At 40.3% G+C, this 27,902-nt stretch overlaps 1 protein-coding gene and 2 pseudogenes across 1 annotated transcript; all 3 read right to left on the minus strand.

Annotated features, from left to right (window-relative positions):
* Positions 1-7,130: 7,130 nt before the first annotated feature.
* On the minus strand, positions 7,131-12,345 carry LOC127079831 (uncharacterized; annotated as a pseudogene).
* A 7,043-nt stretch (positions 12,346-19,388) lies between these two features.
* On the minus strand, positions 19,389-20,258 carry LOC127079833 (uncharacterized). Its single transcript, XM_051020201.1, has one exon. It carries the CDS (start codon positions 20,256-20,258, stop codon positions 19,389-19,391), a length of 870 nt encoding a protein of 289 aa, XP_050876158.1.
* Positions 20,259-24,736: 4,478 nt separating this feature from the next.
* Positions 24,737-26,035, minus strand: LOC127079834 (uncharacterized; annotated as a pseudogene).
* Between the last annotated feature and the right edge of the window lie 1,867 nt (positions 26,036-27,902).

The following is a 27,902-nucleotide window of genomic DNA, read 5'->3' on the forward strand; positions in this document are numbered from 1 at the left end:
GGGATCTAGGCTCTGGTTCTTCTTCAGGTAATAGTTCATCACAATCTTTAGCTTTTAAGTATATAACATCTTCATCAAGGAAGTAAAACCTGATGGATTGATAATCATCAATTGGCTGGTGAGCCAAATGATCTGCGAAAATACTTCCTTTAATCGCCTTTTGAATATGGTACTTAATATCATATTCAGACAATAACATCTGTCAACGAGCAATCCTTCCAGTCAAAGCAGGCTTTTCAAAAATATACTTGATCAGATCCATTTTGGATATCAACCAAGTGATATGATTAATCATATAGTGGTGTAAATGTTTGGCAACCCAGGCTAAAGCACAACAAGTCTTCTCAAGCATGGGGTACCGAGACTCACAGTTCGTAAACTTCTTACTCAGATAGTAGATGGCATGCTCCTTTCTACCAGTTTCATCTTGTTGTCCAAGTACATAACCCATGGACTCTTCTAACACAGTTAAGTACATGATTAATTGTCTTCCTTCCACTCGAGGAGACAAGATAGGAGTTTCAAGCAGATACTCTTTGATGTTGTCAAAAGCTTTCTGGAAGTCTTATGTCCAAACACAACCTTGATTTTTATGGAGAAGCTTGAAGATTGGCCCACATGTGACAATCATGTGAGATATAAACTTGAAGATGTAATTCAGACGACCGAGGAATCCTCTGACTTGATTTTCTGTCTTTGGTGTAGGCATCTCTTGAATAGCTCTGACTTTATCATGATCTACTTCAATACCCTTCTGACTGACTACGAAGCCCAACAACTTTCCTGAACGGACACCAAAAGTGCACTTATTAGGATTCAAGCGGAGTTTAAACTTTCTCAAATGCTGAAACAACTTCAACAAATACTCTATAATCATCCTTTGGGATAGCTTTGTTCAAATCTCTATAATCAACACACATCCTAACTTTGCCATCCTTCTTTGGAACAAGTATAATGTTGGCCACCCATTGAGGAAACTCAGAAGTAACAAGGAAACTAGCATCAATTTGCTTTTGAACCCTTTTTTTTTAATCTTAATAGCCTTATCAAGATGAGTTCTTCTCAACTTGTGTTTAACTGGCGGACATTCTGGCTTCAATGGTAATCTATGCTCCACAATATCAGTATAAAGACCTGGAATATCTTGACAAGACCAAGAGAGCACATTCACCTATTCTCTAAGAAGCTCTACCATCCCCTTCTTAACATCTAGGCAAAATAGTGCCCCAATCTTGACTTATTTCTTGTTCTCTTAAGAACCTAAACTAATCAATTCCAACGGCTCTTTATGAGACTAAATGGTCTTTTCCTCGTGCTCAAGCAAAAGGGAAATCTCATCAGGAATCTCTTCAACATTTTCTTCTTCCACTTCAAACACAGGGAATTTAAAGTTGGGAGATGGCATATAGTCATTGTTTTCAATGGGTTTAATAATCAATCTGCACAATGATTTTTTTGCTTGATTTTAGAATATGAACAAATAAACGCACAAGTACGATGCATATATAAAAAGTGATTATTATCTTGGTTACCATTTTTCAGAAAAAGGAAAAAGAGAAAACAAAATGGATAAATAAAATAAAATTTTATTAATGATGATAAAACGTGAAACAAAGCCCACATAGATTTGCTTTCATCTTAGGCATAATGAAAGGATTTTTGAAAATAACAAAAACATATTACTTGGACAAGTGAAAAATAGTGGGAACGTCAATAACAGTCTAACTCTGGCACATTAAAATGTGCGTCACAAAGTTTGACGCTTCTTGTTCTTGATCATCTTCCAGGATTGCAGCAGCAAAATGATCTTTGGAATGGATGATACTAGAACTATGAAAAGCTTCTTGAATACGTTTCAAATCTCTACGGGTTGAACTAGGCGAGAATCCTAAACCATCTTTGTTTTTGTTTTCAGCAAGTTCAACAACTTGACCCCATCCGACAGATTGACCATTCTCCACAACTTGTTAGGCGTCTTTCAAAGAAGTCATGGATGTCCCATTATTCTTAACAAAATTATCATCAATATAAAGATCTTGGAACAAAGTTCCCACAACTTCGTTAACATCAATATACGAGAACGAAGATAGATGACTTACCAACATGGCCTGCTCGCCACCCACAATTACTAACTTTCCATTCTTCACAAATTTCAACTTCTGATGGAGAGTTGACGTCACTGCTCCAACTTCATGAATCCATGGACGACCCAAGAGACAACTATAGGCGGGATGGATATCCATCACTTTAAATGTAATATGAAATAAGCACAGACCTATCTTCATCTGGAGAACAACCTCTCCAGTCACAACTTTCTTCGAACCATCAAAGGCTTTCATAACAACCCCACTAAACCTCATCGGAGCATCTTGGTAAGAGAGTTTGGACATAGTAGACTTCAACATAACATTCAGATATGAGCCAATGTCAACCAACACATTAGACAGAGCATCTTCTTAGAAATTCATGGAAATGTGCAAAGCCAAATTATGATTCCTCCCTTGCTCAGGAAGTTCTTCATTACTAAAGATAAGGTTGTTACACGCAGTAATGTTGGCGACAATGCCATCGAATTTACCAATTTTCACATCATGATCCACATAGGCTTGCTCTAAGACCTTTTGCAAAGCCTCTATGTGAGCTTCTGAGTTCATCAACAAAGATAAGACAACTATTTTGGACAGGGTGTGCAATAATTGATCAACCACATTAAACTCACTTCTCTTAATCAACTTCAGCACTTCATCATGATTAGATTTCTGGTTCATACTGTTGGACTGGCCAGACTGCACAGCATGAGTTTCCAACTGAGCTTGCTTACCCACCAAAGTATCTTCAATTCCTTTAGGAGCCACATAAGCAAATACTCGACCACTTAGAATTACATTGCTCACATCAACAATATTCACAACAGAAGAAAGGGGTGGAATGGGAACTTCCTTTCCATCTTACAACATTATAGCATTATATTTGTAAGGAACAACTTTATCGAATTCATAGGGCGTAGGACCTGCCAAGGGAATAACCAAAGGAGAAATGACAAACTTTTGACTATTATGGGCAATCACAACGGGTTCGGGGATATTAAAATGGGGAAGTATAACATTCACACCATGCTCAACTTCATCCCTATCCCTGGTAATTTGAATAAGATTTTGATCTAGCATCTCATTTAAATCTCTCTTTACCACAACACACCCTCGAGGGTTTCTTGAACAGATACGAAAAGAATCTAGACCAAGGATCTTCTAATCAAATTGACATCAAAGATATTGTACTTTATAGGACATCCCTCGACCATATTCACAGTTGTGCCACCATGTTTAGGCAAAGAATTGGCTTGCACATTAGAACCAGAGTCCTCGAAATACAAAATACCACTTTGCATTAGTCTTCTCACCTCTACTTTCAAAGTAAAATAGTTTTCAATATCATGGCCGGGTGCACCTTGATGGAATGCACAATGATGATCAACTTTGTACCACCATGGAATTTCCTTCGGAATAGCTGGCAGAGTCCTAGCATGTACCAAATTCTTTTGTATCAAAGCAGGAAATAATTCCGCATAGTACATCGGAGTCGGATCAAATTGCGCTAGTATTTGGACACAGTTTTGTTGATGATTCTGTTGATGAGTTCGTTGTTGAAAACGTGGTTGATAATTTCATTCTACTTGAAAAACTGGAGCAGGGTTAATAACTGGGGTAACTGACGCCACATGTTGATGGTGTTGGTTACTTCTTAGGGATCTTCTATGCTTCTCTTGCGAAATAACATTAGCATCATGTTCCTTTTTCTTGGGCAAACCATTCTCATACTCCCTAGAACTGTCAGACGAACGACTCTCTTTCAATCATCCCTCACAGGCGCCCTCTTCTAGTCTCATCCCCATGTTGACCATCTCGATAAAATCACTGGGAGCGCTTGCAACCATTATGTCAGAGTAAAACGGACTCAAAGTTTTCAAAAACAGATTTGTCATCTCTTTCTCTTCTAACAGAAGACTAAATTACACGGAAATCTTGCGCCATCTTTGCGCGTACCCTTTGAAAGTTTCCTTATTGTCGTACCTCAGAAAATGAATGAGAGAACGACCTAGCGAAGCGCAATCGCACGCTCGTAATGATGGACTAAATAGAGTCGCCACCGAACTTTATTTATTCCTAAAAGGAAAGGGGAAATATCGATAAAACCCAAGAAAGAACGACGATGATTATGGTCGTCGCAACCAAATCAGGGTTCGGGAGTCGATTACACAAGGGGAAGGTATCAGCACCCCTCACGTCCGTTGTACTCAACGGGAACCGTTAGGTTAGTTGTGCGCGTTAGTGTTAGTTTGAAATGTTAGGCTTTTCAAGTTATTAGGTGGGAAAGAAAGAATGCAAGAGAGAAGAATGTTTTTGGGTTTTCGACGAAGGACTAAACCTAAGTTTTTTATTAGTGGGCCTGACAAGATTTATAAATCCTGCTCCTACGTATCTCAATAGAGAAATCAAGGCTTACATAGTTCTGGGTAGAAAATGTTTGTTTGTTGGTCGATTTTAGCGAAAGCTACTTTGTGTCAATCGATGAAAACATTGTTGGACTACCCAAAACAGGTGGAGAAACATTGCCTTGCATTGTTTTGAAACAAAGTACATTTCATTTGAGAAAAGGTTTAAGGATCGATCGCACGGCGGTGAGAAAAGAATTGATTGGTTTGACGTGTTTTGAGTAATGGAGAGAACTTGGATGGGCGAGATATCCATCTCGAATCCTAGTCTCAGGAATGCGTGGTATCCACCACGTTCCATTTCCATCTTATTTGCAAAAGTACTTAATAAGAATTAAGTGTTTTTGAATTTAATTGAGAAAAAGTTTAAAGAAACCAGATTGACAAATTGAATGATGGCGAGAGCTAAAATAAGCGAGGCATCCACCTCGAATCTTAATCTCAGGAGTGCATGGTATCCACCATGTTCCATTTCCACCTTTATTGAAAAAAAGTCTTAAATAGGAATTAAGTATTTTGAGTTTTATTATGAAAATGGCTTGACGTGGGATCAAGAATTTAATGGACGTTTTTAAAGAAATTTGAATGAAGGTTTGAGAGAAACAGAATAGATATATCTTGATGATGGCAAGAGCTAAGATAGGTGAGACATCCATCTCGAACCCTAGTCTCAGGAGTGCGTGGTATCCACCAAGTTCCATTTTCATCTTTATTGAAAAGGTCTTAAATATGAATTAAGTTTTTTTTGAGTTTTTATTGTGAAAATGGCTTGACATTGGATCAAGCATTTGATGAGTGATTGATAAAGATTTCAATGAAGTGGTTTGAAAGAAAGGAAATGGGTAGAAATGGATGAATAGAAATTGATGGATTTATTTATTGGGAAAATACTCGACGTTGGATTGAGTTTTTATTTTTGATCTTTTTGGAAATGGTTGACTTTATTCTTGTGTCAGTAGCTAGCTAAATAGTCAAGCAAATAAAGGAATAAAACAGTAAAATTATTACACATCATGGGAGTGGGGTACAGTTTTGTCGAATTAAGTACTGTGCTCAAAACCGGTTTATGCATCATGTCAACATTGAATGATCATGTGCGACCAAACGAAATGCGGCAAAATAATCACGGATAAACAACATAAGAGCGGTTGAATCCATAAATTAAAATCGATGCTTTGTCAATTAAAATAAATGAATGGGGTAAACACAAAAAACAATGAGTATCGGAGAAATTATAATAAAACATGAACATGGGAGGATTAAAAAGAAATACGTAAAAAAAGAAATTAAAATGTTGCAAAACCAAATATGCCGCACACGGGTATCGAACCCAGGACTAAGAGGGAAATCAACTATCTTCATCTCCATCCGACCATGAGTTACCAGTTATCAAACTAGGACCAACAAAATCCTAAATACTAAGCTGAAACTTCAAAAGAGAGAAAAAAAAACAAACAAAAAGGCCAACTAATGGGCCGTTGAAGTAAGTTGGACCAAAGCCCATGACAGTGGCCATATCTCGAAAATGGAACAGGTCCAGAGTCCAACGGTCACCCTATCCGCATGGCTATTGGGTGACGGAAATCGAAGAGGCTTCTCACTATAATGCCAACTGTCGGCATTAATGAGTGGTGGCTGTAATAGAAAGCCGCACGAGTCCCCATGGCACATCAAACGAGCAATCAATAAATGGTTTCAATCATTTCAAATGAAAAACAAATAAAATAAAATGCATAACAATGTTTAATGAGGAATCTGTAATGAATAGTAAAAATAAACAAATCTCTTCCCTAAATGAAGTCCAAATTATTTTCAGAGAAAAAAGAACCTTCTCAACTTGAGGAGATCCAAAAATGAATGATCGCGACAACAACGAACACCGGCGACGGAGATGAAACCCGACCAGAAAGCAACCAACATAACCATTTACAAGGAGGTAAAACGACTATTGGGCGGCGGACGCTTGAATCTTTCACTCTTTCGCCAATCGATTCCTACCGGTGCGCTCAAAACTCGCCTCCCTTGCCTCCAATATGAGCTTCGTCCAACGGCGGTGAAAAAAACGTATAGGGTTATTTAGACTTTCCTCCTTCTTAACTTTCGTTGATTTCGTTAGGGTTTTGATGTTCTTCTCGCCATCGAAAACAATTCTTAGGGGTTCCTCCTCTCTCTTTAACATATTCTTTGTTTTCCTTATGTAGTCCCGTCCTGATTGTGAGAGGCCTCCAAACATTCTCTCTGTGGTACCTCTCTTCTGTCCTTTTCAACGTTGGGGACGACATTACCTTTGAGAGTGTAGATGAGTGTTCGTACAGACACTCTGGGACCTTTTGTCCTCACCCAAACTCATGGTCCCTCCTCTACTCTTTATTTTACCCTCTTACTGCTGTAATAAGTTAACTAACTGCTTGTGAATTTGGACCAATTAATAGATGCATTATTCTCTACCTTTCTTGTAGGATTGACACTAATGTGAAACTGGATTGCGAACGGGTTTCGGCTTGGTTCAATGGTGAAGAATCCTGTTACTTTGCAATCCATATCCTTGTGATGCTTAGGCGGGATTTTAGGCCATGGCATGTTTGGCGAGCTGCCCCGTGCGTGATGGTTCGCTTCATAACACGAGCATGATAATGCATCACTGCAATGTTGCCCATTCTGTTCGTATCTGGTTAGCATTAACCTGGATTTGACTTGCTTCAATGTCTTGAGTTCCTTTATTGGCTCCAGGTAGTGTTGGAGCAGAATTGGCGCTGAGAGTAGCTGTTCCTTCGGAGACAAAATGCTGCAAAATTGGCGTTGTCATAACGTTGGATCGCAGACTGGTCCAGAACTCCCAAGGCAACAAATGGTAAGATTTTGATCCTTGTTCATGCCTTTCAAGTACATCATAGACTTGGTGAATTTATGCCGAACTTGTTGCGTTTGATGTTGTGCAGGATCTTGAGTCATGGCATAGTTTGGTGAGCCGCCATACGCGTGACGGTTCGTGTTTCATTTTCATCTCTGCACTCTGAGAACCAAACCTTGTAATGTTATACACAGTGCTTGCAATATCATCACCAACCTCTGGTGTAATACTAATGCTTCTTCGTCGTATCCTACGAGCTTCTGATGAGGAAGCATCATTTGACTTATAGTTGGATCTTGATGTAGCCTGGTCATCAGCAAAATCTCTAAATGCAGACTTGTCACGACCAAGCTTATACTGGCCACGAGCTTGAAATAATGGATGTTCGGGACTTGAACTAGTAGTCATTTGTTCCGCAATGACCTTTCTTCGACTGCGCCGACCAAATGAAGTTGCAATGTTGGGTTCGCTATGAGACAAACTTAATTTCCCTTCTAGATTGGAATTTGATGGTAACATCATGCTTCGCAAGGTAGGACCAGATACATTTAAAGATGTTTCAAATCTTCTATGGAATTGGAGATTGTCATCTTTTTCAGCACTCTCTGAAACCCAATATAAAGGAATGTTTGGTTCTAATGGTGAATCACACTAACCATTTTCTGCTGAATCACTCTCTCCCGCTGCAGAAATGTGTGTCATAAGAATTGAGTTAATTGATCGTGGTAACAGTTGGCCAGGAAAGCGCATAAGATCAACCAGCAGTTCCACAGAATTTAACACAACTATCATAGACATATGCTTGTAAGAGTCTACACAATCAGAAGCCCCGTCATTCGGAAAACCCATCATAAGCCTACTTTCAAGACCTACAATATCTGCTAATACTTCGAATAAGATAGCTCGAGGACGGCATGAATCATGCTTGATTTGCCGAGCATCTGGACACCGCGACTTTCAAACATGTGAGAGAATTTTTCAAGTGCAGCTTTTGCTGGACTTTCTACATTTGCCCGCTTATAGAAATCAGAAACTAATCTAGCTATCTTCTTAATTATTGCGGCTGGATTTGTGCTCAATCCTTTGACCAATGTGACAATTAGTTGCTTTAGCATAGATAACCTCCTATCTTTCTTTGCATCCACAACAATGACATCGGCCTTAAAACCCTCTCCACCCAAAGCTTGAAGATCCTCTAGAGTAGGAATACTGATTCTTATCAAATGATAATGGGCTCCATGTCCTACTTGACCAAGCGAAATTAATTACCCTATACCAAGACAAATGGCAAGGCCCAAAGGTTTATGGAATAGCAGGTGGTGATAGATCAACAAAATGGGCGATAGCTTCATGACCAGATGAAATGGTCATGAAGAGAAATGTGAATGAATGATCGGTGGGAAAAAATTTCAGGACCAAAATTAGGGTATGACAGTTGCCCCTATTTAAACATCCTCAGCCAGAGGAATATGAAACGGCACCTCTTCATTGGATCGCAGTTGGGGATGGTTAAATACCATGGAGACCCAGATTTTGATCCTAAAAAAAATGCACATGCTATGATATGATATGCATGGGTGAAGGACTCTTTTTTCGTGAATTTTATCTGCTAGAGATATGATGAATCCTAACAGGGAATTTTATGCAAGATAGACAAATCTGTGGGGAATGACGGACACCAAAGTATTGGTGGGCGGAAACGACGAAGAGGGTAGAAACTCATTGGGGATGACAATCATGTTGGAGAATAAGACACACACTAGGGAGTATTCAAAGTGAAAGTTGACAAACGGTACTTTAAATCGCCACTTAAAAACGATAATGGGGATTGCGTCAATAGGTTCAGACATGACCTGACAATGTTGGGGAATATCAAAACATCTGACAGTAGGTTCTAACATGACCTAAAAATATTGGAAAATCCAGAGAGAGTATATCAATAGGTTCATACATGCCCTGATGACCACTTAAACATTCTTGATAGAATCTGGAGATTTTTCACAAGAAAATCATCCGATCAAATTTTTTGCAAAATACTGTCACTGAAAGAGTCAAAACGATAACTTTCTAGGAAGCCCGAGTCAACAGGATAGCAAAACTCTCTATAGGTGCCAACAACAATTGGACTTAACCATAAACATCTATCACAACCAAACTCCAACGGATTAGTGCCAGTTACAACTGAATTTCGAGGGTGCCGGTGAGGACCAAACTTAAAGATACCATTTAAAGATGGATTTGACAGATGCTGGTGACAACCAGACTTTAAAAGGATACCAATTACAACTGGATTTGACAGATACTGGTAACAACCAGACTTTAAAATGGTACCAGTCACAACTGGATTTCAAAATTTGTGCGCCAGTTACAACTGGACTTAAAAGGTAATGCCAATAACAATTGGACTTATAAACAAATGCTGATTACAACCAGACTTTAAAAAGATACCAGTTACAACTGGACTTCAAAATTAGAGCGCCAGGTACAACTGGACTTGAAAGGTAATGCCAACAACAATTGGACTTATAAACGAATGCTGGTTACAACCAGACTTTAAAAAGATACCAGTTACAACTGGATTTGATCAAAGACGCTGGTGACAACAAGACTTAACAAATGACGCCAGCAACAACTGGTCTTAGAGGTCAAGGGATAAAATCAACAATGAGACCTGCGATTATGCAAATGAGCACGAAACAGACTTCGGGTTATGCATAATTTTGGTTTTGCTTATATGCATGATATATGAATGATCATGATATGCAAACACTGACAATTATGCGGACTGGAAATTTAGAGAAGGCTTTAATAAAGATGCTGAATCCTCAACATCAACAACTCAACCAAAGGAGTGATGATAGATGCATCAAAGGGGGATCTATCAAGCTGAACAGTCACAACTGGCCCAGTAATCCTTTTAGAGAATGATAAATTTGTGCTCTTTGGAGATATATGTAGATTATTCCAGGAAAGGTCTTGCGACTTGAAACTTGCGGGGAAAGACGAAGGATTTCCTTTTAATATTTTCTCAAGTCAAAATAAAATTGTGTTTCTCAATATGTTGAAAAATTCTTTTTAAGTTCAAAATTTCATTATTAACAAATAAATGGCATTTTGAATAACAAAGAAAATCAGAGAAAAACAACAAATGATAGAATTTGATAGGCAAACTTGTATTTATTAAAGAATGATAGCACACAAATGGTGTAGCTCCATGGAATGTTACAAATTTGAAAATGGAAATAGGGAAAGGTTTACATTGAGTCGCAATGACTACTACTATCCCTAATAACAATGACTCCATAAGACTTCGCTTCTGAAGGGAGCAGTCAGATTGATCTTCCACCTTTAGCTCTTCTGTGTTGATCAGTGACAACTGATGCAGTCTATGCCTTTTGTCCCTAATTTTTTCCTGGATCGCCCTTTCGGGTTTTCAATCCATCGGGACGCTCTTTTTTGCCTAAGTTGCCCCTTCAGGTTTTCAACCTAGCGAGCTACCATTTTTTTATTATCCCTAACTTTTGCCTGGACCACCCTTTCGGGTTTTCAGTCCACCGGGTTTTGTTAGGCATAGTATCTTTTGAATGCATCAGAATTCATAAGGTGAATGAGCTCTTCGCCATCCATAGTTGTGAGAAACAAAGCATCTCCAGAGTATGCTCTCTTTACAACGTATGGGCCTTCATAGTTAGGAGTCCACTTCCCACGCGAATCTTTGTGTACCGGCAGGATCTTCTTGAGCACGGGATCCCCTTCCTTGAACTCTCGAGGGAGAACCTTCTTGTCAAACGCTTTCTTGATTCTTCGCTGGTACAATTGTCCATGGCACAGAGCGGTCATACGCTTCTCATCAATGAGGTTAAGTTGATCATAATTATTCTGGATCCATTCAGCTTCGTCTAGCTTGGCCTCCATCAATATTCTCATTGAAGGTATCTCTACTTCGACTGGGAGAACCGCTTCCATCCCATAGACCAAGGAGAACGGGGTTGCCCCTGTTGAAGTGCGGACTGAGGTCCGATATCCATGCAAAGCAAAGGGTAGCATCTCGTGCCAATCCTTATAAGTTTTCACCATCTTTTGCAGGATCTTCTTGATATTTTTGTGGGTGGCTTCAACAACATCATTCATCTTTGGACGATATGGAGAAGAGTTATGATGGTCAATCTTGAAACTCACATAATTCTGTCATTGTCTTGTTGTTCAAGTTTGAACCGTTATCGGTGATCATCTTAATAGGGATTCCATAGCGGCAGATAATCTCCTTCTTGATAAAGCGAGCGACCACATGTCTCGTCACATTGGTGTAGGAAACAGCCTCTACCCATTTAGTAAAGTAATCAATGGCAACTAGGATGAAACGATGACCATTGGAAGCTTTAGGATCTATAGCACCAATCATGTCGATGTCCCACATTGAGAAGGGCCAAGGCAATGTCAAATCATTTAGCAGTGTTGGCAGTACATGCACTTTGTCGGCATAAATCTGACATTTATGACATTTCCTAGCATAGCTGAAACAATCGGACTCCATGGTTAACCGGTAATAACCAGCTCTCAAAATATTCTTGCCCATGGCATGTCCATTGGCATGGGTCCCAAAGGATCCCTCATGAATCTCCTTGATCAATAGGTCTGCTTCGTGTCTATCCACGCATATGAGAAGAACCGTGTCATGGTTTCTCTTGTAAAGCACATCATTGCTCAAAAAGAATTTGGATGATAACCTCCTCAGTGTTTTCTTATCCAACAATGTAGCATCTTCTGGATACTATTGACTTAGAAGATATCGCTTGATATCATGAAACCAAGGTTTACCATCAATTTCTTCTTTAATCGATTGACAGTAAGCAGGCTCATCTCTTCGCTCGATTCGAATAAGTGCGGCCTCATTACGGAACCTGACTTGGTACATTGATGCTAACGTTGCCAAAGCGTCGGGCACTTGATTTTCTACTCTTGGGATGTGATGGAAAGTGATATCATCAAAGTATTCTATCATCTTTACAACATGAGCACGATACGGGATCAGCTTCGCATCACGAGTTTCCCATTCACCTTTGACTTGATAGATCACCAAGGCTGAATCTCCATACACCTCAAGGATCTTGATTCAGAGATCAATTGCGGCTTCAAGACCAAGGATGCAAGCTTCATATTCTGCGACATTATTCGTACAATCAAAGTACAACCTTGTTGTGAAAGGGGTAAAGGCACCATTTGGATTCATCAAAACAGCTCCCACACCATGACCATTGTAATTGGAGGAACCTTCGAACGCGAGCTTCCATCGAGATCCTGGTTCTGGTCCTTCATCTGGGCCTGGGATCACACAATCCTTTATCACCATTATATCCTCATCGGGGAAATCAAACTTCAATGGCTGATAGTCTTCAACTGGTTGATGAGCAAGATACTCTGCTAAAACACTTCCCTTGATTGCTTTCTGGGTTACGTAATGGATGTCGTATTATGACAAAAGCATCTTCCAACGGGCTAGTCTTCCCGTTAAGGCAGGTTTCTCAAAGATATACTTTATTGGATCCATTTTCGAGATCAATAAAGTAGTATGGCAAATCATGTACTGCCTCAAACAATGAGCAACCCATGCTAACGCGCAACAAGTTTTCTCCAAAAGCGAATATCGACTTTCACAATTGATAAACTTTTTGCTCAGATAGTAAATAGCATGTTCTTTCCGACCAGTTTCGTTGTGTTGCCCCATCACGCATCCCATTGACCCTTCAAGTACAGTCAGATACATGATTAATGGCTTTCCTGGGACAGGTGGAATCAAAATAGGAGGCTCTTGCAAGTATTGACGAATCTTCTCAAAAGCACTTTGACAATCAGAATTCCATTCAGCAGCTTGATCTTTTCGAAGCAATTTGAAGATAGGCTCACACGTGGCCGTCATATGTGAGATGAACCTTGAGATGTAATTCAAACGTCCAAGGAACCCTCTAACTTCTCGCTCGGTGCGTGGAGCAGGCATTTCTTGTATAGCTCAGACTTTGTCAGGGTCCACCTTAATTCCTCGTTGACTAACGATAAAACCAAGCAACTTCCCTGAACGAACACCAAATGTGCATTTTGCAGGGTTTAATCGTAATCTAAACTTTCTGAGGCGTTCAAACAGCTTCTTCAGATGGTTCATATGATCTTCTTCATTCTGAGATTTAGCGATCATGTCGTCAACATAGACCTTTATTTTCTTGTGCATCATATCATGGAAAAGAGTGACCATAGCTCTTTGGTAAGTTGCCCCGGCATTTTTGAGACTGAAAGGCATAACCTTGTAGCAAAAAGTGCCCCAAGTGGTTTTCTTCATGTCATCTGGGGCCATCTTGATTTGATTGTATCCAGAAAAACCATCCATAAAGGAGAATACAGCAAAACTTGTCGTATTGTCTACCAGAGTATCAATGTGTGGTAGAGGGAAATTGTCCTTTGGACTAGCTTTGTTCAGATCCCTATAGTCAACACACATCCTCACCTTGCCATCCTTCTTAGGCACAGGTACAATATTAGCTACCCATTGTGGGTACTTTGCCACTGCGAGGAAACCAGCATCAAATTGTCGTTTGACTTCTTCACGAATCTTCAGAGCCATATCTGGCCTTGTTCTTCGGAGTTTCTGCTTTACTGGCGGGCATTCTGGCTGAAGCGGAAGCTTGTGCTCAATGATGGCGGTGTCTAGGCCTGGCATATCCTGGTATGACCATGCAAATACATCCACATATTCTTGTAGGAGTTTAACCAATCTCTCTTTGACGCTTGATTCAAGCGTGGTGCCGACTTTGACTTCTTTCTTCTCTTCCTCTGTGCCAAGGTTGATTGTTTCCACCGGTTCTTCATGTGGCTAAAGGGATTTGGACTCGTGCTCGAGCAGCCTTGCCAATTCGTCGGGGATGTAACAATCTTCTTCACCCTCTTCTTTCGCTTGGTAGATAGGGGAGTCAAAGTTATGAGAGGGAGTAAAGTCATTGGATTCAACGGGGTTATCATTTGTTCTGCATGTTTGAATGATTGATTTTTTTTAGAAAAATAAAAATAAAAGATGCATAAATGAAAAGTTTTTTGTTTGGAAAGATTGTCATTTTCTTAAGAGAAAGCAAATAAATGAATAATAAGAACTTAACAAGATGCCTTTCATTCACTGATAATGATTATTTGAAAATGAAAAGGGGCCCTACAACGTGATCCATTAGCCTTGGGAAGAGCTAAGGATTTGAAAGGAAAAACAACAATTATTACTCTGACAAAGGAAAAATTTCAGGGATCTCAACCGCCTTCCAATTGTTCAAAGTTGTCTCACACCGGTAAACCAAACATGGCTCATCTTTGTCTTCAGTGTTGTCTTCAATTGCATTGACCTGATCTCCATGGATGAATCCTATGCTGAGGAATACTTTTTGGATGCTTCGGGTGTTGTCCTTTGCAGGGACTCGAGCTCCTTTCGCAGCGAAAGGCACATATCCCAAACCAAAACGATCATGCTTCTCACGAATATCAATAAGCTGACCCCAACCTTCAGGGGTTCCTCCTTCAATGCTAGACTTTACGCTTTTCAGAGAAACGAAAGATGAACAAGCTTTCCCAACAGGGTCCTTCATCTCCACAAAAGTGGCGTTGGTTATTTTAAGAGCTTGGAAAGAAGTTTCCAAAGCGTCCTCATCAGCCTCGATATATCTGAAGGATGAAAGGTGACTAACCACAAAGTCCTCGTCCCCAGAAATAATGATCAATTGATTGTCCACCACAAACTTCATTTTCTGATGTAAAGTGGAGGTGACTGCCCCTGCAGCATGAATCCAGGAATGCCCCAATAAGCAGCTATATGCTGGATTAATATCCATGACTTGGAAATTAATCAGGAATACATGAGGGCCAATTAATATGGGCAGTTCCACCTCTCCAATCACGGTTATCCTGGAACCATCAAAAGCTTTCACTACCAAGGCACTAGGCTTCATAGCTGGTCCTTGATAAGATAACTTGGCGAGTGTTCTCTTTGGCATAACATTCAGAGAAGATCTGGTATCAACCAAGACTCTGGCCAAAGCATCATCTTTGCACTTTACTAAGATATGGAGAGCACAATTATGATTTTGTCCATCCTCAGGTAATTCCTCTCCACTAAAGCTTAATGTATTGCAAGTTGTGATATTTGCAATTACCCCATCAAATTGGTCTACTGTTATGCTTTATGTTACATGAGCTTGGGCAAGCACCTTCAACAAAGCCTCTCTATGGGCTTGGGAGTTCAATAGCAGAGACAGAATAGAGATCTTAGATGGTGTTTGATGCAACTGATCCACCACTTTGTAGTCACTTTTCTTGATCAACTTCAAGAATTCAACAGCATCCTCAGATGGGACCACTTCGGGTTCTTTAGCAGGAGTTGCAACTGTAGATTCCTTGGTCGGCCCTTGAGGAGTCACGTTGAATTCAAGTGTATAGATTCGATCACTACGGGTCATTCTGCTCATTCCGGCAATATTGGGGACGTCCTCACTCACAGCTTCTATCACTTCAACGTCTGCACTTCCTTCAACAACCTTGTCCATAGCGGTAATCTCATATTTCCAAGGCACAACCTTGGTGCTCTCATATGGAAAAGGCGTGGGCATACATGTCTCAACAGGCGACAGATGACTATTCGTAGGAACCACTCCACTACTGTAGTATGGGATTTCGACTGGTTCAGGTAAATTGAAGCAAGGTTCAATTACCAACACATCTTCATTCTTTGTAACGCTGGATATCTAAAGCACTCCTTTATTCATCAAGTCTTGAATTTTATCTCGTACCACCTGACACCCCCTTGGGTATGTGGCACACTCTTCACAATTTTCATGACTAACATTAATCAGACCAGCTTCCACCAACCGGGCATGAAGCGCTGCCAAAGGAGTCTTGACATCATCCACCTTCTCAACCAATACACTAATAGAGGCATCTTCAATGGCGTTTACTACAAAATCTCCATGGGGAGGAAGAGGATTGTTCTTCACATTCGGTCCCATATCTTTAAAAGACAGGATATTGCTATCAATCAACTCACGAACCCTATGCTTCAAAGCATAGCAACCCTCTAGGTCATGCCCGGGGGCACCTTCATGAAAAGGACAGTGTGCGTTAGGTTTGTATCATGGAGGCAGACGATCCGGTGGAGGTCCCATAGGTCTGGGAACCACCAAACCCTTTTGCAATAGGGAGGGATAAAACTCAGTCTACGACATTGGGATTGGATTGAAGGTCGCCCTTTCCCCTTGCCTCCTATTCTGGTTCTGAGCATTTTGCCTCGGAACTTGGGCTCTCTGCTGTTGATATAGACAGGAGCTAATGGTGCTTGTTGATAAACTGGAGGAACCGCAGCACGTTGTTGAACTGGAGTTGGTCGATAAACCGGAGGCACTTGATAAGCCTGAGCAGGTTTTTGATTGAAGGCGAGCGTCACATCAGCTACGTACGGTTGCGGGGCGTACTGGACGGGATACATGGGCTGCTGATATGGAAAGGGCTGTTAAACATACTGCTGTTGCGAATATTGTTGTTGTCTCCTTCTTGGAGGGGCTCTTCCTTGGCCAACCGTCACATCATTTGTTTCCCCTTCCTTCTTTCTGGGAAACCCTCCAGAGAACTCCTTTGGATTAGCATTTGAAGTTCCAGCTACAACTGCAAGTTTACCATTTCTTAAACCATATTCGACACGAGCCCCTATAGCAACAAGCTCAGAGAATCCCAAGGAAGCACTTCCAACCATCTTCTCATAGAATTGGGGTTGGACAATATCGATAAATAGTTAAGCCAATTCCTTCTCGGCTAAAGGTGGTTCAACTTGAGAAGCCAGTTCCCTCCATCTTTGAGCATATTCCTAAAAGGACTCTTTGTCATGCTGGAACATGCTTTGCAACTGTCTTCTGTCACGCGCCATGTCCATGTTGTATTTGTAGTGTTTTATGAACGCGTCTGACAGGTCTTAGAAACATCTGATCCATACTTAAATACCACTTGGAAGGAGCCAAACTCAAACTATCTTGAAAATAGTGGATCATCAGTTTGTCGTCTTCCACGTGTGCGACCATTTTTCGGTAATACATGATGAGATGGCTCTTTGGACAAGTATGCCCCTTGTATTTGTCGAAGTCTAGAGTTTTGAATTTAGCCAGAATCACCAACCCAGATACAAGGCACATTTCTTTGGCGGCAGATCCAAAGATGTGGTCTCCTTCTAAATCTCAGAACTTCTTCTCAAGGAGTTGCATGTTCTCCTTTACTTCTCTAAAATCTTCAAATCTTACTTCGTCACCAACAACGGTTGAGTCGATAGTCTGATACATGTGATGTTGATCTTCAAAATGCGGAATATGCCTAGCATAGGCAGCTGGTGGAGCAACGGTATGGATGACTGAGCGTGCATCGGTGTAAACCGGTAATGGCACAACTTGTTGGACAGATTGCCCCATGTCGTGCACTAGTTCCACTCGAGGGACGAAGTCGTAAGGTAGCCCATATGGAGGGAGGGTTGAGGGTAACATCCTCTGAAGTTGGGCTTCAACTGTTTAGCCCATGATCTCCGAAATCACGGTCGCTTGCGGAACTTCAAACCTGAAAGTCAAAGCTTGTAGCATTTCTCTCATCTGGCACATGCCCCCTTTGATTTCATCTAGGTCGGCTCTAACTCGAGCGCTTTCTTGCTCTTATTCAGTCATTCTTTGTCTTGCCCGGGCGCCAGTATTGTACGGGTGTTGAAGATTCAGCGTGAAACTGGAGGAAGAAAGGACAGAGTGAGACTCTATTTTGAAAATGTATGAATGCATGTATGGATGCATCTTGTTTGCAAAACTCTTGGTTAGCTTCAGTCATTCATTTCAGAAATACAACAACATTTGTTCGCAAATATTTAAAGCAATAACGCAATAAAACACAATAACATGAATCCCAAAAGCAATTTTTCATTAATTCAGAACAAAGTTCAAATACAAATAAAAGGCGTATGGCTTATGGGCTTTCCGAACCGTAGCAAGATCGGTAGTCATCCCCTCCAACATCGCCTTACAAAACTTAATGAAATTAAAGACTTGATACATGGTGTTCTCTGGACACATGCACCAATCAGCTTCTTGCAGTTTCTCAGGTAGCTCTTGCATGACGGAATTTGCAAATCTAGACAGCCTCAGAAATTTGCCCTTCCACTCAGTGTAAAGTCCTTGGAGGTCTTGAATGATGCGCAAGTCTTCAGCCTTGGTCACCTCTATGTCCCTATAGAGGTTTCTCCAATATCTGCACTCACCCAACAACATCAGATAGGAGGCATCTTGATCCACACCTTCAAGTGCCTGGATCCTGGAATTGGCTTGTTCCAACTGATAGTTCAATCGTGTGCAAACTATTTCCGTCTCTTCAGTCTCCAGCTTCTCACATTCTAAAGCATCCTTGTATTTATGAATGGTATTCTCAAGTTCACGAGTACGAATCTCAGAAATCAGTCGTGCTTCCCTTTTCATTTCAATGGTCAATTCCAGAGTCTTGTTGAGTTTTTGAATCCGGAGTAAAGCTTTATCCAACTCCTCCTCCTTCATCTTGAACACAAATTTAGTACTGTAGAGCGCTTGTCCGAACTTTTCTCTCTTTACCTCAAACTCCCTAGCCCTTTTGTTGGACATTTGGAGCTCTTTGTCCTTCTTCTGTTGACCATCTTTCAAATTCCCATTCTCTACCGACACTCGACCGAGCTTAATCCTCAAGTCAGCATTCTCCAACTCCAACTCCTTAACACTGGTATTAAGCTTCTCCACATCTTCCAGTAATATGGGTTCTAGCTTAGGAACCAACAGATAGATAGAAGGATCAAATGGAAAAGGGAGTTTAACCATCTGAACCCTCTCTCTCACCCAACGAGTATAAGGCTCTCGAGCAATTACATTTCTCTTACCCAACTCCTTACCCTTTCTGATGACTGCTTGCCATGACCTCTTGATCTTCTTCACTACGGGGTGATCTACTTCAGCACTGTGCAAGATGAAAGGCTCTAAGGCTTCAGCTTTTTGGAGGGCCATTCATAGGGTAACCATGTTGCCTCAAAGATAACACGGGGTTATAGTTGATGCAACCCTTGGTTCCTATTAAAGGTACATTGGGGAAGTCTCCAATGCTGACAATAACATCCTCGGTTTCCCAATCCCTGATATACCACTTAACATGATTGGAAGTGAGAGAAGCTAACTTTTGGGAGGGCTTGAGTTCCTTTGAGACGAAAGGGCCTTCTTCGGGCATATGAGATTTGAACCAGACATGCAACAGCTGTGCACAACATAAAATGGTTCCTCCCTTTTTCTCATGACGCTCATGGAGAGCATAGTGGAGGTCCGCTAGGAGGAACGGTACAGGGTTACCAGAGAGAAAGATCCTCACAGCTAGATGGTCCACAAAGTGGTCAATATTTGGGAAGAGAACTATCCCATATACCAACACAGCTAACACAACATAGGAATATTTCCAATTCCCCTCTTTTTCCATTTTCTTAGCTTGATCATCTAAGAACTTCCTAGAAAAACCATTGAAAGCTTCCTTCACATCCCAATTGTCCACGAATTCAGAAACCTTCAAACCCAAAGCTAAAGCTATCCTCTTGGGAGGAATACCTTCATCAAACTTCGGAAATGGATTATAATCTTTCAAATTTCGGCCTACAATCCTCTCAAACTCTTCCAAGGTTGGAGCCAACTGGAAACCAGAAAATGTGAAACAACGTAGAGGTGGATCATAGAACTGAGCAATAGTCACTACGGTCATTAGATCCATCTTCTCATTTAAGATGTCCATAATTCTTCCATAGTCTTGCACAAAGCTGTTTAGTTTGATTGGTGTTACTTTGGCACTCAACTTCTGCAGGCTGGCAAGGTCCATGTCCTTGTATTTGAACTGAAAAGTGCTTCTTCTCTCAGGATTCATTTTGTTAACAAGTCTTGGATTCCTGAAACAATGCGAAACAAACTAAGAGTTTTGCTTTTTATGCGTATGCAATGAATGGATGGATGCAATGTTTTTTTTTGGTACAGGTTCAAAGGTCCGGGGCATGGATAAATCTGATTGCTTTCCAAAATAGGGTTCTCACCGGGTATGATCTAGGGTTTTGTTACAAAGGACCCCCAGAGTCACTGATTCACAAGAATACGGAAAATGCTTGCCGATCATCAACTCCATAAAGGGAACCTATTTTGGGTGAGGTTCTCGTACCGACTCTTACGAAGTATTCACCTCGGGAGTCTGTACTACGCAACCATCGACTTTGGTTCTAGATAGGGTACTCAGAGTCATGGATTCAAAAAAATGTTTGACGCTTATGAAAAATACTTTCTGATCGTCAACTCCATCTAGAGAATATATTCTGAGTGAGGTTCTCGTACCGATTCTTACGAAGTATTCACTTCGGGAATCCATACTACGCAACCATCATTCCTAGTTTGCCAAAGGTTCAATGTTCTAAAAGGTCCTTAGATTTGAAATATTGAAGCTTACGAAGTATTCAACTCGGGAGACAATATTTGCAAAAGGATCTACTCTAAGTGAGGTTCTCATACTGACTCTTACGAAGTATTCACCTCGGGAGTCTGTACTACTCAACCATCGTCCTATCTTATGTTTTTTTCACTCTATACTCGGGTATAGAGTCTTTCCCACATGGTTTGCAATCAGAATATCCAAATACCATCACAATGGGACCAATATACAATAGATATATCGATATAACAATAAAGATAATAGAAGCAATAAATAAAGAAAATCCACACAATTAAACAAACAAAGGCACACAAACGTCCTAACTAGGCTTGACTCACTTAGGGAACGACTTCCCCAGCAGAGTCGCCATCTGTCGTACCTCGGAAAATGAATGAGAGAACGACCTAGCGAAGCGCAATCGCACGTTCGTAATGATGGACTGAACAGAGTCGCCACCGAGCTTTATTTATTCCTAAAAGGAAAGGGGGAATATCAATAAAACCCAAGAAAGAACGACAATGATTATGGTCGTCGCAACCAAATCAGGGTTCGGGAGTCGATTACGCAAGGGGAAGGTATTAGCACCCCCCACGTCCGTTGTACTCAACGGGAACCGTTAGGTTAGTTGTGCGCGTTAGTGTTAGTTTGAAATGTTAGGCTTTTCAAGTTATTAGGTGGGAAAGAAAGAATGGAAGAGAGAAGAATGTTTTTGGGTTTTCGACGAAGGACTAAACCTAAGTTTTTTATTAGTGGGCCTGACAAGATTTATAAATCCTGCTCCTACGTATCTCAATAGAGAAATCAAGGCTTATGTAGTTCTGGATAGAAAATGTTTGTTTGTTGGTCGATTTTAGCGAAAGCTACTTTGTGTCAATCGATGAAAACATTGTTGGACTACCCAAAAAAGGTGGAGAAACATTGCCTTGCATTGTTTTGAAACAAAGTACCTTTCATTTGAGAAAAGGTTTAAGGATCGATCGCACGACGGCGAGAAAAGATTTGATTGGTTTAATGTGTTTTGAGTAATAGCGAGAACTTGGATGGGCGAGATATCCATCTCGAATCCTAGTCTCAAGAATGTGTGGTATCCACCACGTTCCATTTCCATGTTATTTGCAAAAGTATTTAATAAGAATTAAGTGTTTCTGAATTTAATTGAGAAAGAGTTTGAAGAAACCACATTAACAAATTAAATGATGGCGAGAGCTAAAATAAGCGAGGCATCCACCTCGAATCTTAATCTCAGGAGTGCATGGTATCCACCATGTTCCATTTCCACCTTTATTGAAAAAAAAGTCTTAAATAGGAATTAAGTATTTTGAGTTTTATTATGAAAATGGCTTGACGTGGGATCAAGCATTTAATGGACGTTTTAAAAGAAATTTGAATGAAGGTTTGAGAGAAACATAATAGATATATCTGGATGATGGCGAGAGCTAAGATAGGCGAGACATCCATTTCGAACCCTAGTCTCAGGAGTGCGTGGTATCCACCACATTCCATTTCCATCTTTATTGGAAAGGTCTTAAATATGAATTAAGTTTTTTTTGAGTTTTTATGGTGAAAATGGATTGACGTTGGATCAAGCATTTGATGAGTGATTGAGAAAGATTTGAATGAAGTGGTTTGAAAGAAAGGAAATGGGTAGAAATGGATGAATAGAAATGGATGGATTTATTTATTGGGAAAATACTCGATGTTGGATCAAGTTTTTATGTTTGATCTTTTTGGAAACGGTTGATTTTATTCTTGTGTCAGTAACTAGCTAAACAGTCAAGCAAATAAAGGAATAAAATAGTAAAGTTATTACACATCATGGGAGTGAGGTACATTTTTGTCGAATGGGGATTCAAAGTAATGAGATAATTAAATCGGGCCCAACCAAAAAGAAATGCAGTGTATGAATGTAGGTGTAAGAGAACCGTCTCATTGTAAGAAAGCCCAAGAGTAAGCTGTGTGAGGTTGACAACGATGCTTAAAGGCAATCGACTTACAAGGGTGTGGAGATGGGGAAATTACAACTAATTACTGTGCTTAAAACCGGTTTATGCATCATGTCAACATTGAATGATCATGTGCAACCAAACGAAATGCGGTGAAATAATCACGGATAAACAACATAAGAGCGGTTGAATCCATAAATTAAAATCGATGCTTTGTCAATTAAAATAAATGAATGGGGTAAACACTAAAAACAATGAGTATCAGAGAAATTATAATAAAACATGAACATGGGAGGATTAAAAAGAAATACGTAAAAAAGAAATTAAAATGTTGCAAAACCAAATATGCCACACACGGGTGTCGAACCCAGGACTAAGAGGGAGATCAACTATCTCCATCTCCACCCGGCCATGAGTTACCAGTTATCAAACTAGGACCAACAAAATCCTAAATACTAAGTTGAAACTTCAAAAGAGAGAAAAAAAACAAACAAAAAGGCCAACTAATGGGCCGTTGAAGTAAGTTGGACCAAAGTCCACGATAGTGGCCATATCTCGAAAATGGAACAGGTACAGAGTCCAACGGTCACCCTAGCCGCATGGCTATTGGGTGACGGAAACCGAAGAGGCTTCTCACTATAATGCCAACTGTTGGCATTAATGAGTGGTGGGTGTAATAGAAAGCCACACGAGTCCCCATGGCACATCAAACGAGCAATTAATAAATGGTTTCAATCATTTCAAATGAAAAACAAATAAAATAAAATGCATGACAATGTTTAATGAGGAATTTGTAATGAATAGTAAAAATAAACAAATCTCTTCCCTAAACGAAGCCCAAATTATTTTCAGAGAAAAACGAACCTTCTCAACTTGAGGAGATCCAAAAATGAATGATCGCAACAACAACGAACACCGGCGACGGAGATGAAACTCGACTGGAAAGCAACCAACATAACCTTTTACAAGGAGGTCAAACGACGATTGGGCGGTGGACGCTTGAATCTTTCACTCTTTCGCCAATTGATTCCCACCGGTGCGCTTAAAACTCGCCTCCCTTGCCTCCAGTATGAGCTTCGTCCAACGGCGGTGAAAAAAAGGTATAGGGTTCTTTAGACTTTCCTCCTTCTTAACTTTCGTTGATTTCGTTAGGGTTTTGATGTTCTTCTTTCCATTGAAAACAATTCTTAGGGTTTCCTCCTCTCTCTTTAACATATTCTTTGTTTTCCTTATGTAGTCCCGTCCTGATTGTGAGAGGCCTCCAAAAATTCTCTTTGTGGTCCCTCTCTTCTGTCCTTTTCAATGTTGGGGACGACATTATCTTTGGGAGTGTAGATGAGTGTTCGTACAAACACTTTGGGACCTTTTGTCCTCACCCAAACTCGTGGTCCCTCCTCTACTCCTTATTTTACCCTCTTACCGCTGTAATAAGCTAACTAACTGCTTGTGAATTTGGACCAATTAACAGATGCATTATTCTCTACCTTTCTTGTAGGATTGGCACTAATGTGAAATTGGATTGCGAACGGGTTTCGGCTTGGTTCAATGGTGAAGAATCCTGTTACTTTTCAATCCATATCCTTGTGATGCTTAGGCGGTATTTCAGGCCATGGCACGTTTGGTGAGCTGCCCCGTGCGTGATGGTTCGCTTCATAACACGAGCATGATAAGGCATCACTGCAATGTTGCCCATTTTGTTTGTATCAGGTTAGCATTAACCTGGATTTGACTTGATTCAATGTCTTGAGTTCCTTTATTGGCTCCAGGTAGTGTTGGAGCAGAATTGGTGCTGAGAGTAGCGGTTCCTTCGGAGACAAAATGCTGCAGAATTGGCGTTGTCATAACGTTCGATCGCAGACTGGTCCAAGACTCCCAAGGCAACAAATGGTAAGCTTTTGATCCTTGTTCATTCCTTTCATGTACATCGTAGACTTGGTGAATTTACGTCGAACTTGTTGCGTTTGATGTTGTGCAGGATCTTGAGTCATGGCATAGTTTGGTGAGCTGCCATACGCGTGACGGTTCGCGTTTCATTTTCATCTCTGAATTCTGAGAACCAAACCTTGTAATGTTATACACAGTGCTTGCAGTATCATCACCAACCTCTAGTGTAACACTGATGCTTCTTCGTCGTATCCTACGAACTTCTGATAAGGATGCACCATCTAACTTATAGCTGGATCTTGATGTAGCCTGGTCATCAGCAAAATCTCTAAATGCAGTCTTGTCACGGACAAGCTTAAACTGTCCACGAGCTTGAAATAATGGATGTTCGGGACTTGAACTAGCAGTCCTCTGTTCCACAATGACCTTTCTTCGACTGCGTCGACCAAATGAAGTTGCAATGTTGGGTTCTCTATGAGACAAACTTAATTTCCCTTCCAGATTGGAATTTGATCATAACATCATGCTTCGCAAGGTAGGACCAGATACATTTAAAGATGTTTCAAATCTTCTATGGAATTGGAGATTGTTATCTTTTTCAGCACTCTCTGAAACCCCATATAAAGGACTGTTTGGTTCTAATGGTGAATCACACGAACCATTTTTTGTTGAATCACTCTCTCCCAATGCAGAAATGTGTGTCATAAGAATTGACTTGATTGATCGTGGTAACAGTTGGCCAGGAAAGCGCATAAGATCAACCAGCAGTTCCACATAATTTAACACAATTATCACATACATATTATTGTAAGAGTCTACATAATCAGAAGCCCCGTCATTTGGAAAACCCATAATAAGCCTACTTTCAAGACCTACAGTATCTTCTAATACTTTAAATAAGATAGCTCGAGGACGACATGAACCATGCTTGATTTGCCCCAGCATCTGGACACCACAACTTTCGAACATGTGAGAGGATTCTTTAAGTGCAGCTTTTGCTGGACTTTCTACATTTGCCCGCTTATAGAAATCAAAAACTAATCCAGCTATCTTCTTAATTATTGCGGCTGGGTTTGTGCTCAATCTTTTTACCAATGTCACAATTAGTTGCTTCAGCATAGATAACCTCCTATCTTTCTTTGCATCCACAACAATGACATCGACCTTAAAACCCTCTCCACCCAAAGCTTGAAGATCCTCCAGAGTAGGAATACTGATTCTTATCAAATGATAATGGGCTCCATGTCATGCTTGACCAAGCGAAATTAATTACCCTATACCAAGACAAATGGAAAGGCCCAAAGGTTTATGGAATAGCAGGTGGTGATAGATCAACAAAATTGTGGATAGCTTCATGGCCAGATGAAATGGTCATGAAGAGAAATATGAATGAATGATCGATGGGAAAAAATTTCAGGACCAAAATCAGGGTATGACACTTATCCTTTTGCTACTCACGACCAACCACCAATGCTTGATAGGGAACTGGTTAATATGTTTCTGGGTACCTTGCAGAGCCCATACTTAGAAAGGATGATAAGAATTTTTTCTTCAACATTCTATGATCAGGTGATAGTTGGAGAACTCATCGAGAGTGCACTAAAAATTGGAAGAATCCAAGGTACCTCGAGTAGCCAAATTAGTTGGAAGGAATCCTTTAGTGATTCCCAAAAGGAAGAGGAGGATGAAACTGATGCAATTCGGGAAGCTACGCCTTTTGTACCTTATGGTCAATACCCATATGTAGCAGCTATTCAATGTCAGCAACTGCAGCTTCCTGGTCCTCAGTATCAGCAACCATGGGAAGCTCCTTATGTAAATTAGTGAGCTTAGAGCCTCAAATATCATAAGCAACATCAGCGATAGCTCAGACCTTAAAATAATATGGAAAGAAGGAATGCTCCTCTGGACCTAATCCCTATGACATACGGTCAGCTCTTGGCGCATCTGGTTCAAAGCTCACTGGTGGTTCCCAAATTTATTAAGCCACCACCCCAACCGTTCCTGCATGAGTATGACCCTAACATCACATGCATATATCATGTCGGATCAACAAGGAAATCTACCAAGGACTGCAAAGTGTTCAAGGCTAAGCACAATAGTTGATCAACAACAAGTACTTAAACCTTCAAGGAGGAAACCTATTGGTAAATGGAAATCCCTTGCCTAAGTGAGTGCCAATACTACAAGAAGCATCCGCTGAAGCTGGTCAATCAGACAGAAAACCCATCCTCATAGTTGATAATCATCATGATGCCTTTATCATTTTCATTTGCAATTTCTTTGATTGTTAAAATACTTTTTGCTATTGAGTTTGTTGTTTTTAAATGGTAACATTAATGAAATAAGCATGCATATTTTGAACCAATCCATTTGTATTCACTCTGCACATATTCATATTTTCCTTTTTCATAAAAAAAACAAAAAGAAATACCAATATTTCTCTACTTCACGTTTCTTTATCAAACTTTTGATTAAGCATAAATTGAAGGGAGAATGATGAAAACGAAATACCCAAAATTGCTGACAAGTATGTTTTCGGATAAAACTTTGTTGACGATGTAAGGTATTATTTCACTTCCTCAACACCACATAGATAAGGAAGATAATCCCTCGTCAGCCCCTTTGAGCCTAGAAGTTGGTGTTTCTTTCTGAATGAAAAACCCTTAATCTAAACCAGGGGCAGTGTAGTTATTCTGTTAATTTGGTTATGCATTCAAATTCCAAGAAAAAAAGTAAAAAAAGCATCCCATCTTAGGTTCAACCACATCTTCTCTTCGCACACATCACACAGTGTCGAAGAAGTAGTGAACAATTAAAATCTTACAATGGTTGTTTCTCTTGAACCATCAAAACATGGCAGTCACAACCCTTTCAACAAAAATCAAGTAAACAAATGTCATAAAAGTCATTCCTAGAAATATAAAAAAAAAGCTCACTAAGTCGAAAATCTGAAAGATGACTTAGGCAAAAACATTAGGGCATCACGCTGGACTGACAACTCAAAAGAAATAGTCCACGAAAAAATTAGGGATAAGAAGAAAATTGAGAATAAGGATCACCAGAAATCCTTAAATAAAGAAATAAAAAGAACAAACTTGTATGACTACCAAACAAAAAGTAGGTGACTGCCCCCTCAAGCAAAAAAGCAGCATTGGTTCTCGCACCCTAACATCTTCACCTTCAACATTTCTGTTATAAATTGAATGTGTGGGTCAAATTA

Source organism: Lathyrus oleraceus, chromosome 5 (assembly GCF_024323335.1).
Source record: "Lathyrus oleraceus cultivar Zhongwan6 chromosome 5, CAAS_Psat_ZW6_1.0, whole genome shotgun sequence".
Taxonomy (NCBI): Eukaryota; Viridiplantae; Streptophyta; class Magnoliopsida; order Fabales; family Fabaceae; genus Lathyrus; species Lathyrus oleraceus.